General features: G+C 38.2%; 1 protein-coding gene across 1 annotated transcript in view; it reads right to left on the minus strand.

Annotated features, from left to right (window-relative positions):
* Positions 1-9,923: 9,923 nt before the first annotated feature.
* The window catches only part of LOC121369783 (vascular endothelial growth factor receptor 2-like), a 71,910-nt gene continuing 61,231 nt past the window's right edge, over positions 9,924-20,602 (minus strand). Inside the window, exon 10 of the mRNA XM_041494842.1 lies at positions 9,924-11,878. Within this exon, the coding sequence (XP_041350776.1) occupies positions 10,501-11,878 (1,378 nt within the window). The 3' untranslated portion in view covers positions 9,924-10,500. The remainder of the gene's footprint in view (positions 11,879-20,602) is intronic.

Genomic DNA, 20,602 nt, shown 5'->3' on the forward strand with positions numbered 1-20,602 from the left:
TGTTTTGTGACAAGTCGATCGAGTGCTTGACAGAACCAGTTCCCGCCGAGTGCAGACGACAGCCCCAAACACACGGCTATCTATTAAAAACGAAACCCACACACAGAGACAACAACCAAAACAGTTCATCCTTTTAAATAAACTTTCACAGCTGACGAGCATCATCAATGGACAAGAGTTCAGAAAATGAACATCATTTTTAGGCATTTCAATAGAGACATTATGAGCAATTTGAAAGGGCCTTGCTACTTTTCGTTGCTAAACCTTGCAGTCCATTAGACTTGGCAACAATTTAAGGCGTTGTGAAGGGTTCATGAAGATGTTCTTTCATAAAAATTCCGATGAATATGTTTGGTGTTGTAAGTTCATTACTTTTGACAGAAATCTTTTGATTTCATCTTGGTAGCGGACTCAAAGGGTTGTGCATTTGAGTTTGTATAAATGTGTACAGAAAATCCATAAGCAAACACACATGTTACAAATATTAGAAAATTAAAAAAGTATAGGGCAGGAGAGAGACAGAGAGAGAGAGAGAGAGAGAGAGAGAGAGAGAGAGAGAGAGAGAGAGAGAGAGAGAGAGAGAGAGAGAGAGAGAGAGAGAGGAGAGAGAGAGAGAGGAGAGAGAGAGGAGAGAGAGAGAGAGAGAGAGAGAGGGGGGGGGGGGGGAGAAAGAGAGAATCAAGGTATAGTATCTTGAATAATAAAGTGTCTTTCACTGCCTGACAAAAAGGGTACTTCTAAACTAAAAATCACTTTGTCGTATTTTGGGGGGAAATTAGTTAAGAGTCATGTGCTTTTGTTGTCCTACCTTATAATCGTAGATGGTTTTGTGTTGCAGGGTTGTTTTTAATTTATTTGTGAAAAATGTTATGCTAGGGTTTTTGAAGTAGACAGACATTAAAACTGTTACATCAGAAATATTTATAATAGAATTGAATATTCCAGACTTGTTCTGTCATTTTGGCGTCTGGCCAACACATTTGTATTGTCTTAGGTTATATGTAAATTAGATTTTCCGTTAAACAATAGCGTTCCGTTAAAACTAAATATTATTTTTGTTAATTCTTCATATTATTTCATAATTTTACTGAAGTCATGTCTTTGTATTATTGTCATACATCATTCTGTCATGTCATCGAGTCATTCTACCAACTGGTTTTTACCATAAATTACCATGTTTTTGTATTGTCGTTATCCTAACTATAGTGTCACTGCTATTAATATAAAACTTGTCTCCAGTGTGACATTGATAATATCATCTAATCATACTTAGCCATTATAGCATAACTTGTCATTGCTTTGGTACCATTTAAACCTTCAGCTCTTTATTTATAACTATATACTTTCATGATCGTGCCTCTAAAATGTTAGGTGCGGGACGTAGCCCAGTGGTACAGCGCTCTCTTGATGCGCGGTCGGTCTGGGATCGATTCCCGTCGGTGGACCCATTGTGCTGTTTCTCGTTCCCACTGGTATATCAAATGCTATGGTATCTGCTATAATGTCTGTTGGATGGTGCATATAAAAGATCCCTTACTGCTTATCGAAAAGAGTAGTCAATGAAGTGGCGACAGCAGGTTTCCTCTGTCAATATCTGTGTGGTCCGTAACCACATGTCCGACGTCATATAACCGTAAATAAAATGTGTTGAATGCGTCGTTAAATAAAACATGTCCTTCTTTCCTAAAAACGTTAGGTTTTATCTTCTTTTTTTTCGTTTTCTTGAATTGTGTGTTTATGCCACTCGACTTTATATATGAGTTTATAATACTCTCAATACATATATGCATACTCGGTAGTATTATAACGGTTGAGCTTCCCGCTTCCTTGTATTATATGTGTCATGACACAAGTGTAAGAGTTGTGTCATCTACTCACGAGTTGTGTTGTCTTCTCACGAGTTTTGTCTGCTCACGAGATGTATTGTCTGCTCACGAGTTGTGTTGTCTGTTCACGAGTTGTGTTGTCTGCTCACGAGTTTTGTCTACTCACGAGTTTTGTTGTCTGTTCACGAGTTGTGTTGTCTGCTCACGAGTTTTGTCTACTCACGAGTTGTGTTGTCTGTTCACGAGTTGTATTGTCTGCTCACGAGTTTTGTTGTCTGGTCACGAGTTCTGTTTTCTGCTCACGAGTTTTGTTGTCTGTTCACGAGTTGTGTTGTCTGCTCACGAGTTTTGTCTACTCACGAGTTGTGTTGTCCGCTCACGAGTTTTGTTGTCTGCTCACTAGTTGTGTTGTCTGCTCACGAGTTTTGTCTGCTCACGAGTTGTGTTGTCTGTTCACGAGTTGTGTTGTCTGCTCACGGGTTTTGTCTACTCACGAGTTGTGTTGTTTGCTCACGAGTTGTGTTGTCTATTCACGAGTTGTGTTTTCTGCTCACGAGTTGTGTTGTCTGCTCACGAGTTGTGTTGTCTGCTCACGAGTTGTATCTACTCACGAGCTGTGTTGTCTGTTCACTAGTTGTGTCATCTGCTCACGAGTTGTGTCATCTACTCAAGAGTTGTGTCTACTCACGAGTTGTGTTGTCTGTTCACGAGTTGTGTTGTCTGCTCACGAGTTGTGTTGTCTGCTCACGAGTTGCATCTACTCACGAGTTGTGTTGTCTGTTCACGAGTTGTGTCATTTACTCACGAACTGTCTCATCTACTCACGCGTTGTGCCATCTACTCAAGAGTTGTGTCTATTCACGAGTTGTGTTGTCTGTTCACGAGTTGTGTTGTCTACTCAAGAGTTGTGTCTACTCACGAATTGTGGTGTCTGCTCACGAGTTGTGTTGTCTACTCAAGAGTTGTGTTGTCTGCTCACGAGTTGTGTCATCTACTCACGAGTTGTGCCATCTACTCACGAGTTGTCTACTCGCGAATTGTGTTGTCTGCTCAGAGTTGTGTCTACTCACGAATTGTGTTGTCTGTTCATGAGTTGTGCCATCTACTCAAGAGTTGTGTCGTCTGCTCACGAGTTGTGTTGTCTACTCACGAGTTGTGGTGTCTGCTCACGAGCTGTGTTGTCTACTCAAGAGTTGTGTTGTCTGCTCACAAGTTGTGTCGTCTGCTCACGAGTTGTGTCATCTACTCACGAGTTGTGCCATCTGCTCACGTGTATTGTCAGCTCACGAGAGTTAAATTGTCTGCTCACAGTGAGTTGTGGTATGTGCTCACAATGAGTCTTGTGCCGTTTGCTCTCACAAGAAATGTGTCCACCCACACGAAAATAGTTAGCTTCTTACGTTATACACTCTTTCCCCTACTCAGCCGTTTAATCCATAGCGGCGACCTCGTTATGGAGTTCAATAAATCTCGACCACGCCCTGCGCGTGTTCATCTTAATACCGTAAAGCGTAAAGCAAATATTTTACTTCTTTTCCTTTTTCAAGCCCTGATTGATAAAGTCAAAAGGAACATACACATAAAAAAATTTGAGAGACAATAAAATCATTTTAAAATCTTATTTGCAAGGTCATGTAATTATTAAGTGGTGAAGTTGAATATATGCTAACAAGATAAGAATGAAACATTAATAACAACATAAAATTTTGAGGTTGTGAAAATTAAGTGCACATTTTTTGTTATTAATATAATTTGTATTTAAAAAAACAAAAACATTACTACTTATTAATAACAATGTCATTAAAAACACAACCCCAAAACCCACTAATATAAATGTAATAATGGGCAATATATACACGTCAGTTAACGTGTTTAAATACTAGTAGCCTTTTATTTTGCCAGTACTTGCATTTTTACGGTTTTTAACTTGGCTTATCACAGAAGACTACACAAGTTTTAATTAAAGGATGGGTCAGGGATATTAGAAGGGGAGTGACGAGAATTCTAAGATGGGACCCCTTGAATCTTAATATCCATCGAGTTTGTGGAAGACTAAAGTATTCCCGTGTTACTTTAAAAAGAGTTGAACATGTCGGCGACTCTATAAGACAAAAATGGATCTTAACACAGAGGAGGTGGGTCGGGTAGATGCACCCGCTTCTCTCCATGTTTGCATTGCTGGACGCCGACACCATTAAAACGCAATGATACACCCCCAGTCCTCCCTGAAAACTTTATCCCACGTGATCCAAACAAGAGGAATAATTTATGTCACAAAGTGAAGCTCATTACAAACATTTCCCTCGCCTGTAAAGAACCCATATGTCAGTCGACGCCACGCACCTGTGAGTGCGTACTATGTGTGGTTTTGTCGCTTAAACCCCGTCAACGACCGAGAGCAAATGTAAAACGACATCTTAAATAGAAAGCTATAGTTAAGTAGCAGTATTCAGTGGTCCAAGCAAAAGCTTTTTCCTCTTGTGTATCTTTTTTTTTTCTTTTTTTTTTCCTTTTTTTTTTTTCTCTTCTTCTTTAAAACCCCCATCGCTGAAAAGACGTTCAAGGAGTGTCCTTTTATGTTTGGTATAATTAATTAAGATAAGATCTTGGAAAACTAACAAAAGCTATTCGCGGCGGCACACTAATTCCAACAACAAACACCGCCACACGAGTCGCTCTGATGTTATCATGTCGGATATTGTTTGCTTAATATTCTCCCATTCGCGTCCTGTGTACCCCTGGGTTGTCCGACAAGACGGGCAAGGCAACGTAGGCACAGATTAGCCGCTAATGAAGACCCCGGATGTAAGCTTCACCAGATCGTTGCCGACGAAGCCGTTTTTGTGCGACCAACCGACCTCTGTGGGTGGTGTAGTGGTTAAGTCATCAGACCGAGGGTTGGTAGGTAGTGCGTTCACATCTCGGCACCGGCCCCCACCCATTGAAGTGAGTTTTTAATAGCTCAGTGGATAGTTGTACGGTCATTACACCGACTTCTTTCTCACCAACCACTAAGCGCTGATGGATAACTCACTGTCCTGAACAGACAGACCAGATAATTGAAGTACTTGCCCAGAACAACTTGCTTGAACCTTTATATATATATACTACAAGTGCGCATATATATATATATATATATATATATATATATATATATATATATATATATATATATATATATGTGTGTGTGTGTGTGTGTGTGTGTGTGTAAAGTCTGAAAATAAAGTTAAAATTAAATCAAATAGTTTTGGCAAAGCCACTACAAGTGCATATGGGACAAGCGTCATGGGTAGTTTGAATATTTATACTTCGAGATATCATAATCCTGCTGGTTATTATTCGAGTTGGTCTCAAATGATGACACTCGTGAAAAAAAGTTTGTTTTGTTTAACGACAAAACTGGAGCACATTGATTAATTAATCATCGGCTATTGGATGTCAAACATTTGGTAATTCTGACACGTAGTAATCGGAGGAAACCCGCTACATTTTTCCTAATACAGCAAGGGATCTTTTATATGCACTTTCCCACAGACAAAAATGCACATACCACGGCCTTTGTCCAATTGTGGTGCACTGGTTAGAAAGAGTTCGTGAAAAGTTTTGTGCGGAAAAAATCAACACTGAACTTTTTTTTTCTTCTTTTACACACCCGTTGATGTTATCACATATACATTTGATAACAATTTCAAGACATATGACTGGCTGCGGCTAGGTGATGACCAGGTCACCAATGCCATACATCCAATGAAAAAGCAGCACGATCAAAATCGATTTCACTGTGACATATAGGTAACCTGACACTGATTACTCGGTGACGCACTATTATAGGCTCAGACTATCAACTTTAACGAAGGAGTTGGCCAACTCGACAGCTGTGGTGTAATGTCTCCTATTCCCGACCAACGACGGGTCACGGGTGTGCTCAATTTAACTACTACTCGGTCGTAAGTGTTGTATACGACGAGAATCGAGTTGTGATAGTGCTCAGACTAGCAACTTTAACAGTCGTAGAGGTCGAGAGATCGCCGAGTTGGTCCACTCCGTCGTGACAGTTGGTAGTTTGTAATTAGCATACGTTAGCTACACTGTTTTAGTCGGGAAATATGTTTAAATGTGCTTAAAACCTGGTTTTTGAGGATATGTAAGACATAGAATACAACGTTCGTGTCCGTTAGATATACCATTTATCTTACAACTCGTTGTTTAAAAACGTATCCAACTCACTTTCACTCGTTAGATACCTTTTAAAACAACTCGTTGTATGATCAATGGTATCTAACGACCACTCGTGTAGTATTCTCTATTTATAAAACTGTCCCAACCTAGTCTATAAATGGAATATTCAACATTGTTATGTTTTGCCATGACTTCGTCTCGGATCTAAAGTCCGACACACGCACCCTTGCAAGCACCAGTATCTGCTACTATCTGGCCGCCGGGGTACATGTTTGGAAGCTTAGAAAGCCGCCAGTGGCAAACACAGATGATCCGCAAGCAAACAGGAAAACCGCCGACCGTTTCGTCTTCAGGCGCTTCCTTCATGACAGGGAGGGAGCTGGAGGAGGGGTGAGGACGGGAGAAGACACACAGGGTGTGGGCGAAACATGAAAGGGGGTGAGACTGCGGGTGAGAATACCAGACAAAGCCATCTTCGCTTCAGTCAGTTTTAAGAAATTTCATTCTCGCTTTCACTGTGTTTGATTGTTTTATAGATTATTGGTTTCGCCCGTTGTAGTTTCACAATCTTACGATTTCTCGCCGGGAAATGACATTGCTGTGAAGTTTGGAGATCGCGCCTGCTGTAATTGCTATTGTTAGATCGTTTTAAACGTCGTACTAAACCCGTGCTGCAAATTGCTGTAAGTATGAAAAATTAACCAAAGGGGCTTTTGATTACTGGAAAATGCAGAGATTGCGCGATCGATTAGGACTGATAAAATCGCGACACCCTACTGGTTAAAAGCCGTATAAATGGAGCCAATCAAGGTACACATGAGAATCGTGAGAAATATATGGTAGTGTTTAGATATTATATAAATAATTATTAGCCGCGATATTCTTCAATTTGAATAGGGTATGGCTTATCCACTGCGGGGGGGGGGGGGGGGGGAGGTTCAACACTAACGAGAAAAAAACTGTGTTGTACTATTATGAAGAGGTAACTTTAAGAGTATTTCTCAAATATACTGGATGTTCTCTTTGTTGGATTTGAGTAGCCTACGACTCGGGGGGGGGGGGGGGGGGGTTAAAAAAATGACGTTTCTTCATGCAAAGATGCGTCCATTTTGGTCGAGTAAGCAAAACCTTAATTGCATATATGAGAAATGCTAGATATACAAATACTGATACCATCTTGTTGACCGTGAGCGACTCAAAGGCTTCTCGGAAGAGCGAATTTACCAAAGAATCTCAAACAGTTCCGTGAACAAAATGACGCTCACGATCTTTACCTTGTCGACCACATGTGGCTTTCTTCAGCCAAGAGTTCGCCGTAATACCCATTCACCGGTCAGGAATCGACTCGACATAAATCCAAGATTGGAAGATAGGACACATTTGTTATCAAATTGTATTTCTCGGCCAGAATAGGACTAATGAAGCTCTAGTTGATATTATGCCAATGTGTTACAGTGCCATTTTGCAAGGGGATATTGTAAAACTGGCATGACGTCACTTACTGACACCTGTTTGTGATTATCGTATCAGTATCTGGACAAGTGCTCTAAAAACATGTACAGTTTAAATCATGTGATCTAGACACCTGATTTGGAATTTCGCTCAAAAGAAATATACGTTATGTAGAAATAACTATTTTTAACAGTGTTTTTATTCCATAAATTCTATCAAAGACACCTAACTTGACAAAATAATTTGTTCTGTTCAATTTTGACAGAGTACGAAGCATTATGTTATAATTCTATGGGATGGGTTTTTTTTGGTATCTGTAGACAGACATTGGCTAAAACTAATGCTATCCACCACTACGCATATTACAACTTATTCCACATGGCAGCCTTTCAGGCCCTTACTTTCGTTTTGACGCCAATAGTCGACATGGTATAAAAAATGTGCTGTCATGTCTGTTGGGTGGTGCATATAAAAGATCTATTGCTACCAATGGCAAAAATGTAGCGGGTTTCCTGTCTATGACTGTGTCAAAATGACCATATTATCTGTTTGGTAGTAATGTTAATGTGAATAGATGTTTGTCATGCAGATTCGGGCATTTTCGTTTAATTTGGGCAAAAGCCAGCCTGTCTTAAAATATGTGTCTCTCGCATGAACTGACCAATTCATGAAATAATTAATTTGTTATCTTGATGCTACATAAATAACTACAAGTTCAGAGTCCAGTCCAGGGCCCCGTTCCACGAAGCGATCTTAGCGCTAAGATCATCTTAAGGGCATAAGGTAGTTATGCACATACGATGATCTTAGGGCTAAGATCGTTTCGTGGAACGGGCCCCAAATGTATCATGGTTTGAGTTTAGTGGTCGTCTTTACGAGGTCGTAGTCTGGCTTTAAACTGAGCTACGTGCCAACCAGAGATCACCAAAAAAAAAAAGGTTTGATAAACGGGCTTCTAGTGATGGGTGTGGCAAATATAGGAAGTCAAAGTAAGCCCCCTACCACCCACCCCATCTCCCCAAAACACGACAACCTATTAATGACACTACTGGTAAGACGGATAACAGAGAGGACATTTCAAAGGGTGCTATAAGCAGGAAACATTATGATCTCATTGGGTCGTTGGTGAAGCCTTATTTTGACGCGTACTCACCATCAGAAGTCTACAGTGCAAAATACTGCACTGACAGTAAGGAACGAACCTAATATTGGTTTGAACTTTCTGTGATACCTCATCACATTTTAAGCTATGGCTGTTTTGGTTTCTTACAAATGGTTATTTTAATCTGAACAACAAAACCGTAACACATGGGGCCTATTTCACAAAACATCGTAAGTTTACGTCTGCGACTAGCAATTATTCAGGTCATACGTCCACACGTGTTTGGCATCTATTTCACGCAGAAACGTACATTATTATGGAAGATAGAAAATTTTAAAGACCAAAGAAAATTAAACGTTTGTACTTCAAACTACATTAATTGTACTGTTAGTAGTAATAATCATTGTGATTCAGTAGTAGATTTACGTTTACGTGTAAAATTTGGCTTACGATGTTTTGTGAAATTGGGCCCAGGGCCCATATTTTCGAAGCAATCTTAGCCTACGAAATCGTAAATCCATCGCAAACTATGACGTCACTATGGCGTGTGATGTAGTGACGTCACAACCTACGATGGTTTTCCGATTTTGTAGCGTTAAGATGACTTCGAAAATATGGGCCCTGGGCCGTATCTCTGCACAATGCAGTCGAAAGGGTGTTTGACAAAATAGTGGTTGATTCCACGAATCTCTATCTAGTGCCTCGTCTATAGGACGACTGCCACTCCCGAGGAGATTCTTTACTGGATATTTCATCTTTCTTGCATGTGCCAAAAAGTGGACTGCCAGTCCCAGACTAGTTTACTGAATCAAAACATGTCTGGAGAGAGCCCATTAGAATAAGTACAGCAGTGATGACATACACTCATGAATCACTGTCATAACAGTGAAGATATCAGGTGTTTGTGAAAGGTGAGCATATCTTGCTCCACCAGTAGCACCCTACATGTTTACACATGGAGAAACCTGCTGACATCACAAAGTAGCAAAGGATATTTAATTTTTTGTTTGAATCTGTACACTATACCACTATGATATTAGCAATTGTTTGCTGTTTATTTCATTCATTTCAAATTATTTTCGTGCTTATATCTAATTAAGGTTCGAGCACGCTGTCCTGGGCCCTCAGCTATCTAGGCTGTCTGTCCAGGACAGTGGGTTAGTTATTAGTTTGTTAGAGAGAAGAGGGTGTAGTGGCCTTACACCTACCCATTGAGCCCTTATGAACTCGCTCTGGGTTGGAGCCAGTACTGGGCTGTGGAACCTGTACCTACTAGCTTGTAGTCCGATGGCTCAACCACCACACCACCAAGGCCGGTTGCTGTTAATAACACATAGTTCACACATAAATTACAAATAATGCAGTATTTTATCTGATATATTACAAAGATAAAATATTGTATCATGACAAATTCAGTAAAAACGTTTGATTGCAAATATAATTTTTCTTTGGTTTCAACTTAGTCAAAGTTTCTGATTGAAAATATACGTTTTTTCTTCTGATTGAAAATATATGTTTTTTCTTCTGATTGAAAATATACCTTTTCTCCTCTGATTGAAAATATAAGTTTTTTCTTCTGATTGAAAATATACGTTTTCTCCTCTGATTGAAAATATATGTTTTTTCTTCTGATTGAAAATATATGTTTTCTCCTCTGATTGAAAATATACGTTTTCTCCTCTGATTGAAAATATACATGTTTTCACTTCTGATTGAAAATATACCTGTTTTTTTATTCTTTCAATGACCTGGACTCCATTTTTTTTATGAAATGATCATAGCACTAAGATCACCTTAAGTGCACAAGATAGTTATCTTAGCTCTAAGGTCACTTTGGAAAATATTGCCCAGTACTTAATCATCATTTTGCACATATCAATTTGAAGTAGTTATCCAACAAGAAAATAACATGATTTTAAACATTCTGTCACTCTTTCAGTATCAATGAGCTATGGATGGAAAACATTCAGAAACATGGAACACTCTATGCTTTCTTTTCAGTTTTTGCCAAACTTTGCCAGAACTGTATAACCGGTTTCTAGCAGCTTTCTTGTATTTACCACAAACTTGTATTCCTAAAGCATAGCAAGTGTTATCCCTCTGTACAGGACTATGGGGGAAACCTGAATCAGTGCTTGTTATTGACACCAGAGATTCAGTCCTTGGGAAATGCTCATCACTTTCAGATATCAAATACTGTGTGCTTGTCACAGAAGACAAAGAGACTGTTTGCATGTCAGACATAGCATCTGAGGACAGATTAAGATGTTCACAGATTGCATTCCTTGCTGGTTCTAAAGTGTACAGAAATTCACAATTATTTCCATCCTCATCCGTGAACACATCATCCAAATCCTGCTCAATATTTGAATCACTGCTTTCACTAACTGTTGCCAGTTCACCGTCTTGTTTTAAATTAATGTGACTGCTGCAGTCACGTACAGTACTTTCTGGCTCCTTCACAATAGGTACGGTGTAGTCCTTTATGTTCGAAAAGATGGAAAAGATAGGCTTTGGATTTCTAACTAAGACATCTTCATTTGATATGGATGTAAAACAAACATTAGTATCTTCACTTGCAACATTTTCATTATGAGCACAAACTAAGCTTGGCACAGCATCTGACATTATTGCAGAATCATAAACATTTGAGAAGTTTTCTGTTTCAGATATGTTCCTGTTGACATTTTCTTCATTTGGGTTAGTGTTTATATGTTTATCTTCTGAAGTTGTTGATACTTCATCAGATGCTCCAAGGTCTAAACAACAAGTAACCTCCTGATCCTTCTGCCTCAAAGTAGATATCTCTTCTTTCACAACATCTGACTCTACTTTCACAACCTCCTGCTCTCCTTTCACAACATCTTGTTTCAAAGCAGATTTGCTTTTTTTCACAATGTCTGGCTCTCCTTTTACAACCTCATGTTCTCCTGTTACAACCTCCTGTTTCAAAGCAGATCTGTCTTCTTTCACAACCTCCATCTCTCCTTCCATAATCTCCTGCTCTCCTTTTACAACCTTCTGTCTCAAAGCAGATCTGTCTCCTTTCACAACCTCTGATTCTTTTCTTACATCCTCCAGCTGGTTCTTCTCGTGATCAGTTTCAGACTCTTCATTCAACTCATCCTCTCCTTGAGATGTCCCCTCCTCATCTGACTCGCTCTCAGCTGTATAGTAATCTCGGTTTAGGTCCAATTCTAGATCCAGGTAGTTGATGTCTGTACAGTTTTGCATCATGGATTCAATCTGCAGACAAAGCTGTGTGAAATCAGGCCGAGATCGCGGATTTTCTTTCCAGCAATTCAACATCATCTGGTATCTGCAAATGTACAATAGCTTAGTTTAGGTACATATTGTCAGGGTTTTTTTAACCAGATGGTAATAAAGGTAAGCTTACATACCCTAAAATCTTGGTAATGAATGGATATATTTTTTTAATTATTAGATTATAGTAAATAAAATTTCTGTTTAAAATTCATCAAAGTGCATGAAATGTAGTGTCCAATTTCAAAATAACTACATACATGTAATAGGGGCCCTTACAGTCTGATTTGTTTTTATTATGTTCCCTCAAGTTATTTTCTGACAAAACCTGACTGCGGGGTATATAATTAATAATGTTTTTGTAATTTATTTTTCATCTAATTAAAGTTGAAGCATGCTGTCTTGGGCACAGACCTTAAGTGTGTAGATAATAATAGGTTAGAGGTTACTCAGAGACAAGTGGGTGGAGTGACACCTTTAGCCATGAATTCTCTCTGGGTTGGAGTCAGTACTGGGATACAAACCATCCCTTCAAATTTACACTGACAATCATTAGTTTTTTTTCCAATTTTTGTAAATTGTTTTAGGTACTTGCCTTGTTAATTATTTGTTCTGTATTGGTGTTACAAAATGGTTCAGATTTCAATGGGCTGTATGAATGAAGCACCAATCAGTTGTGTGTGGTTTAACAACTAGGCCAAGAAGTCAAGTTAGTTTACTAGTATTTCTTCTTCCCTGTGCTTGTGTGTCTGTGTGTCTGTGTGTGTGTATGTGTGTGTGTGTGTGTCTCTGTGTGTGTATGTTTGTATGTGTGTATGTCTGTGTGTGTATGTGTGTATATGTGTGTGTGTGTGTCTATGTGTGTGTGTTTGTGTGCGAGTGTGTCTATGTGTGTATATCTATGTGTGTGTTTCTATGTGTGTGTGTGTGTGTCTGTCTGTGTGTGTGTGTGTGTGTGTGTGTCCGTGTGTATATGTGTGTGTATGTGTGAGGCTGTGTGTGTGTGTCTGTGTGTGTCTGTGTGTGTCTGTGTGTGTTTATGTCTAGGTGTGTTTTTGTCTCTGTGTGTATGTGTGTATGTATGTGTGTGTGTATGTCTCTCTCTCTCTCTCTCTCTCTCTCTCTCTCTCTCTCTCTCTCTCTCTCTGTGTGTGTGTCACTCTCTCACTGTGTGTGTCTGTGTGTGTGTGTCTGTATGTCTGTCTGTGTGTGTGTGTTGGAATTTTATCATTGATCATCAGTTATGATCTGTACCATCTGATGAAATTTCAGTTATACAATCAATTAGAATTATATTAACTTAAAAGAGATTTGAATTATTACTCATATTAGGACTATGCTCCTATTGCTGTGTTCACCTGGAAACCCTACAAGTATCAAATTTTACATATAAAACCTATTCAATATCAGTTTTCTATACATACACATGAAACAAAGCAAGGCTCATTCAAACTGTAGAAACAATTTCAATTAACCTTTCCGATTCCCATCAGTGGGCCCAATGGGCTATTTCAAGTTCCAGCCAGTACACCACAACTGGTATATCAAAGATCGTGGTATCTGCTATTCTGTCTGTGGGATGGTGCATATAAAAGATCCCTTGCTACTAATGAAAAAATGTAGCGGGTTTCCTTTCTAAGACTAAATATCACAATTACCAAATGTTTGAAATCCAATAGCTGATGATTAATAATCAATGTGCTCTATTGTTGTCGTTAAACAAAAACAAAAACAAAATTAACCTTTCCTGTGACAATCAATTATTGATTTTCATAATTGATCATCACATTAGTAGAACCCATCTGATCATTTTAAATTATAACTGATCACTAGAACATTGTCTATAGTGTTTGCATCTGTGTATGTCTGCATGTGTGTATGTCTTCATCTGTGTATGTCTGCATGTGTGTATGTCTGCATGTGTGTATGTCTTCAGCTGTGTATGTCTGCATCTGTGTATGTCTTCATCTGTGTATGTCTTCATCTGTGTATGTCTGCATCTGTGTATGTCTTCATCTGTGTATGTCTGCATCTGTATGTCTGCATCTGTGTATGTCTGCATGTGTATGTCTGCATGTGTATGTCTGCATCTGTGTATGTCTGTATGTGCATGTCTGCATCTGTGTATGTCTTCATCTGTGTATGTCTGCATGTGTATGTCTGCATCTGTGTATGTCTTCATCTGTGTAGGTCTTCATCTGTGTATGGTTGCATCTGTGTATGTCTTCATCTGTGTATGTCTGCATCTGTGTATGTCTTCATCTGTGTATGTCTGCATGTGTATGGATTTGTTCATGCATGTGTATATGCATGCAAGCATCCATTAGTGTATCATACATGACATGTGTTGAAAAGACTGTCCTCAGTTTAGAGTATCAGTGTCTGTATAATTAATGTGTTTTTGGTCATCCTAACGTTTGTCTAGGAGTGGCAGTCCTCTGTGTGGCAAATTAAACACTGGCAATGCAAGGAGGATGAAATCTCCAGTAAAGGCTGTCCTCCTATAGACGAGACATTTGATAAAGATTCATGGAATCAACATCTGTTTTGCCAAACTTGCCCATTCAACTGTGCATTGTGCACAGATGGCCCTGTTCATGTATTACAATTTTGTCATTCAGATTTATAAATAGTTCAGACTGGATTTGGTCTTCTAATAATGTTGTACATAAAAAAACACTATAGATTAGAAAATACAATGATATTTGACCTAGGGTGATCAGAAAAACAATTAATATACAGCCACTGATATTTTGTGTAGAAAAAATATTTAATGTGTTTATTACAGGTGTTAAAAACTCTCTGTTAGTCGGCAAAATCTTAACAATTAAACAAACACAGGACAGTCCCTTGATCAAAAATATTAATATTGACTAATATATCAATATTTTTATGGCACACATTTTGTAAACACTGTGTTTTCACAGAATGTATGTGTATGACAGCCTTTATATAATGTAATGTAGACAAATGTATGCAAATGAAGTAGCATGATAAAGAGTCGACTGTACACCAATCGTCAATTAAAGTTGTTTTTGTTTAATGAAACCACTAGAGCACATTGATTTATTAATTATCGACTAACTGGATCTCGGCCTTATGTCTGACTGCACACAAAGAGGATTAAATAAGTAAGTAACTGGATGTCAAACATTTGGTAATTCTGACACATAATCTTAGAGATGAAACCTGCTACATTTTTCCATTAGTAGCAAGAGATCTTTTATATGCACCATCCCACAGACAGGATAGGGACATACCACAGCCTTTGATATACCAGTTGTGGTGCATTAACTGGAACGAGAAATAACCCAATGGGCCTACTGACAGGGATCGATCCCAGACCGACCATGCATCAGGCGGGCACTTTACCACAGAGGTACATACCTCCCACCCCCAATGGTCAGAAGAAGGCCACAAGTAAACCATGAACTGGCACAAACAGTAAATACACATGTCAAACGCTGACTTTTATAGCAAACACTGAAGGTCTAATAAACTTCTTGTTATGGGTGAATACTTGCAATATTTGCGAACAGCAAATAAATTTACTATTAAGCACCAAGCTGTGAAAGATCTTTATCGCAGTCACTCGAGAACTGTATCTTACTTTCACAGGTCTCATAAGTTGATGGGCCACAAAGTGAGCATTTTATACTCGCCTATAGTGTTTAATGACATCTTTACACCAAGTCTGGGTTACCTGTGCTAAAAAAAAAATGGCACTTTGTCTTCCCTCTGTAGAAAATCACTTGAAACTTAATCAGTTCTGTCACAAGTTTTTCTCACATCTTAATTTTTTTGTGCCAAAAACTGACGAGACATTGCGAACTTCGTCTTTGTTGGGATATGTAATAAAAAAAAATAAAAAAAATTGAAGTGTGAAAAACTGGATGTGTTTTATGGAGAGTAGGATGGAAGAATAAGGCCAGCCATCTGTAGAGATCCACTTCAAATATTACATCCATGTTTATGAGGTTTTGATCCCAGCCATGGAGGGGATGAATATATTAGTGACAGGCTGTATCAGAACAAAGCCACACACAACATGTTTATAGGCCTTTATCTCAACACTCGCAGAACAATGCACAAGGGACCTCACACTTTCACGGAGGAAGTTAAACAAGAACAGGAGGGGGGCAAAGGAAAAATATTCACAGAAGAAAACAAAAACAAGATGGGGGAATGAAAAAAAGGTTGACAGGAAGAAAACACAGGAGGGGGCAACAGGAAAGGTTCATAAATGAAGAAAAGGAGAGTGCAAAGGGAGGGAGAAGGAGAAAAAAACCAGATGGGGCAAAGGGACAGATTCATAGAGGAAGAAGCAAAAAACAAGAGTGGGTAAAGGGAAAATGTTCAAGGAATAAGACAATCAGAAGGAGGCAAGGGAAAAAGGGTCACAGGAAAAGAAAAAACAGAAGGGAGCAAAGGGAAAATGTTCACAGAAAATAATAATAATAATGGGGAGGGTCAAAGGGAAAACAATCATGGAAGATAAAAAAACAGGAGGGCACAAAGGGGAAATGTTCACAGAGAAAAATAAAAATGGGGAGGATCAAAGGGAAAACATTCATGGAAGAAAAAACAGGAGGGAGCAAAGGGGAAATGTTCACAGAGAAAAATAAAAATGGGGCGGGTCAAAGGGGAAATGTTCAGAGAGAAAAACCCCAGGATGGGCAAAGGGAAAAGATACAGGATGGAATATATATTTAACACCTCAGCAAATTTCTAACTAACACTGTTTGATGTTTAATATATGGTTATTTTGATACTTGGTCAAAAGAAAGGGAGAGGAAACCCACTGTCACCACAAAAGGCTGCTCCTACTGACAAAACAGCAAGGCATCTCTTAATATATAATTATGACCTTGTATCACACTGAATTAACTTTGAACTTGTTTTAAATACTAATTGAAATTAATAATACCAACAAAGCCAGCAAACTACTGACAATAAAGTGAAGATGCAAACTAAATTTAATACAGCTTATTCAGTGGTATATCAAAGACTGTGGTATGTGTTACCCTGTGAAAAAAGATAACATGTTTTGTTTAATGACACCACTAGAGCATTGATTACTTAATCATCGGCTACTGGATGTCAAACATTTGGTAATTCTGACTCGTAATCAACAGAGGAAACCGCTACATTTTTCCTAATGCAGCAATGGATCTTTTATATGCACTTTCCCACAGACAGGAAAGCACATACCACGGCCTTTGACCAGTTGTGTTGCACTAACTAGAAAAGTGCATATAAAAGATCCCTTGCTGTTAAAGGAAAAATGTAGCAAGTTTCCTCAAAAGACTGTGTCAAAATTAAAAAATGTCTGACATCCAATAGCTGATGATTAAAACAAACTTCAACTTTTTTTTCAGCCATTGTGCCACTTTGGTTTTAGAAATGTTAGCAAATGGTGGTTCTTATTTACTAATAAATTCCATGTAAGGTCTCACTACACAGATCACTTCTGGGTGAGAGTTGATTGATCACGGTCCACTATAGTTCCTAATTGTGACACATGTTATGGTTCACATATTCACTTCTAGGAAATGGTGAAGAATTAAAACAATATGTATGTTTAATGGTAAGCCTTCTGGCTGTATTTTGCCCATGTTATTTTGTAATATTGTGCATCGACCTTTTGGGACATGGGTATATAGCGCAAGTGACAGCCGGAGTGAATTGGTTAATGAACCACCTGTTCGGACCAGTATTACAGCCAGATGCGGTCATATAGCAAAAAAATTAGACGGAAATGTTCTCCATTTTGGAGTGAAAATAAATGCTTATATAATGTATGTTCGCAATGGTGTATGTTGTTAGTGCCAACAAGAACCCGTTCTATGGGCAATCTTTGCTTGAAGTTGGCCAGTTTAACATGGGTTTCAATGGCAGATGACATCTGTGTAGTGAGACCTAAGTTTTAACCACCACTCCAACTTCTCCTTCACTAACCACTAACCATTAACAATTAACCATTATCCCACTGGGAACACTCATTATTTAGATATAAGCATGAAAATAAATTAAAATGAATTAATGGTCTTCTGGAGGTAATTACGTACTTATTAAAAGTAATAGATTTCTGTGAATTGTTACAAAGGCAGCAGCAGGTATTTTAATGTTGAAAAACTGATATACAATCAAACAGTGGTGTACTTTCTCAACATTTATATGCAGCATTTGAAATAAGCTACTCAACATTTATATACAGTGTTTGAAATAAGCACTTTTCCGTTTGTCCTGACAAGTAAAAAGCTGCTCGGACAAGCAAAATGTATGTCAATGGTTGTCCAGTGGACAAGTAAAACTTTTCAATGCAATTTTATTTTGAGAAATCAAAAATATGGTCCTTGTGCTTGAATAAAACAAATAATTTCTTTGGACAAGTGAAAACATTGGTGGACAAGTAGATTCCTAGATGTACTTGTCCAGTGGACTAGTGAAAACATTGGTGGACAAGTAGATTTCTAGATGTACTTGTCCAGTGGACTAGTGAAAGATTCTGCTTATTTCTATCGCTGATATGTGATTGTAAAATCAGGAAAAAATGACACCAACAACATTTTATTTTCCCACAACAGACTAATGAGAGAAAACAATAATTAATTTTTAATGATATATTTACTCACATAACAAATTTCCTCTTCTAGTCTCCATAATAATTTTGCCCATAACCCAATTTCATTACGGCTATGTGACCAACCAGCTTCAGTGGTGCAGTGGTTATAAGCCATCTGACTTAAGGCTGGTTGGTATAGCGTTCACGTTCCAATACAGGCTCCTACCTCTAGTCAGTACTCACATAGGAAGAGGGGGGTGGGGAGGAGGGGGGGGGGGGGGGGGGGCAAGGGGGCATGTGCCCTCTCTCACTTTGTAGCAGCAGTGATGGTTTTTATATATTTATACATGTATATATATGTGTGTGTCCCTCACTTTTTGGCACCTTTCTACATCCATGGTCAGTTTAACTACTCAATAAGTAGATAAGGCCCGCTTAGGCTTCTACACTGACTTCTCCCTGACTAACCACTAACCAAATGTCCTGGTGCTCAGGACATCATACCTGAACCTTAATTGGATATAAGGATGAAAATAAGTATAAACAAAACAAAACCCCATTTTCTAAAGAAAAATGTCGCAGAGTATCCACATGTTTTTTTGTGGTGTTTTTATTTAAAAAACAAAAACAAAAAACAAACATATTTCCCATTGAAACAATGCCTATTATTGGCTCGGCCTACCGAAAGATATTTGTGAATGACGGTAGTAAGTTTCTGGCTGCGTGCATACATAAATAAATAGACACGCACAATAAAGTCAACACCTGCGAGTGTCGTTACACAAAGACGCAGCAATCTCCCGAACTAAGTACCTATCAAACAGAGCCACCTACCAGGCTGCCCATCTCCTTTCATATTTATTGTAGGCAAAAAAAAGCCATCATATTGCTTTCTCTGCTACTTAATTCACATTGCCCCAACTGTGACTCCTCATATGCTTATAAAATGAAATAATTGAGAGGTGATGTATGCTCTGTAGGAAGAATCCATTCCAAATCCCAGCTATCTCTTCTTTTTTTTATGCGGATTTAACATAGCATAGAACACTAGTCCAGTGTGTTTTCCATACACTGGGAATTTTTTTTATTTTTATAATAGTGTGTGGATTTAAAAAAAATATATATTATCAATGACTCCACACTGGTAGTTTATTCATTCCCGCCTAATATCCATGAGCTCCCCTCCCAAGAGCGGTACATCAATGACATATTGCGGATGTCATATGTGCATCTGTGCAGAAGGCAGGTAGTATTGTTAATACAGTACTATAGCAGCATGCCGTGAATTTCAACACAGGTGGGCCCAGGTGTGAAGAACCCTGTAAAGCTCTTGAGTGGAAGGCCAAGCAAGTTCCTCAGTCTAACATTAACTGTGACTCTAAAATCAGCGGTTTGTCACGTTTAGCTGTGAAGAGATAGAGGAGGAAAAAAAAAACAAAGAAGAAAAAGATAACTAAGAACACGTGTAAGCCTACTGCCTGAGACTTGTGGGTAATAATTCACACACACAAAAAGCAACAGGTGCAGAATCCATTAAATAGGTGAAGTGAACAACTTTATAGAGGCATGTTTTCCACACAGTATATTAATAAGCACAGGTGGATAGGCATGGAGTATGACCCTGACAAGTTTATAGTCCCACAACAAAAGAGAAATATTGACACTTCAGTGTTCATCTCATCATCACCCATGAATGTACATGATGTGCCCTGAAAATGTTTTTGTATTTGTGTTAAATGTGTTTGTACATGTACTGTAAATGAATGTTAATAAATACATTTTAAATAAATAAATAAATAAATAAATAAATAAATAAATAAATAAATAAATAAAATAAATAAATAAACAAATGAACAAATAAACAGTTTACATCATTTATATCCAGCTGTATATGACAGAAAAAAAAATGTAAAGAAGAAACCTAAAAAAAAAAGCTTTGTCAGTTTCTAAAAGTAAACAGATTTCTTAATAAGTAACAGTTAAGAGATTGAAATTTTTTATTTGTGGGTTTACACCATATAGTTAGGCAATGAGAAAAATAAGAGTATAATATACTAATATGTGGGGTCTTATTTTTAATTTCAACCTTTATAAATGTTCACATGAAGCAACCTGATTGTATTTACCATCAAACTAACTTTTTTTCAAATTCTTTTAAAATATAAATCCAGATGGATTATTTCTAGTTCCAGTCAGTGCTCCCCAACTGTTTTA

Source organism: Gigantopelta aegis, chromosome 4, assembly GCF_016097555.1.
Source record: "Gigantopelta aegis isolate Gae_Host chromosome 4, Gae_host_genome, whole genome shotgun sequence".
Classification (NCBI taxonomy): Eukaryota; Metazoa; Mollusca; class Gastropoda; order Neomphalida; family Peltospiridae; genus Gigantopelta; species Gigantopelta aegis.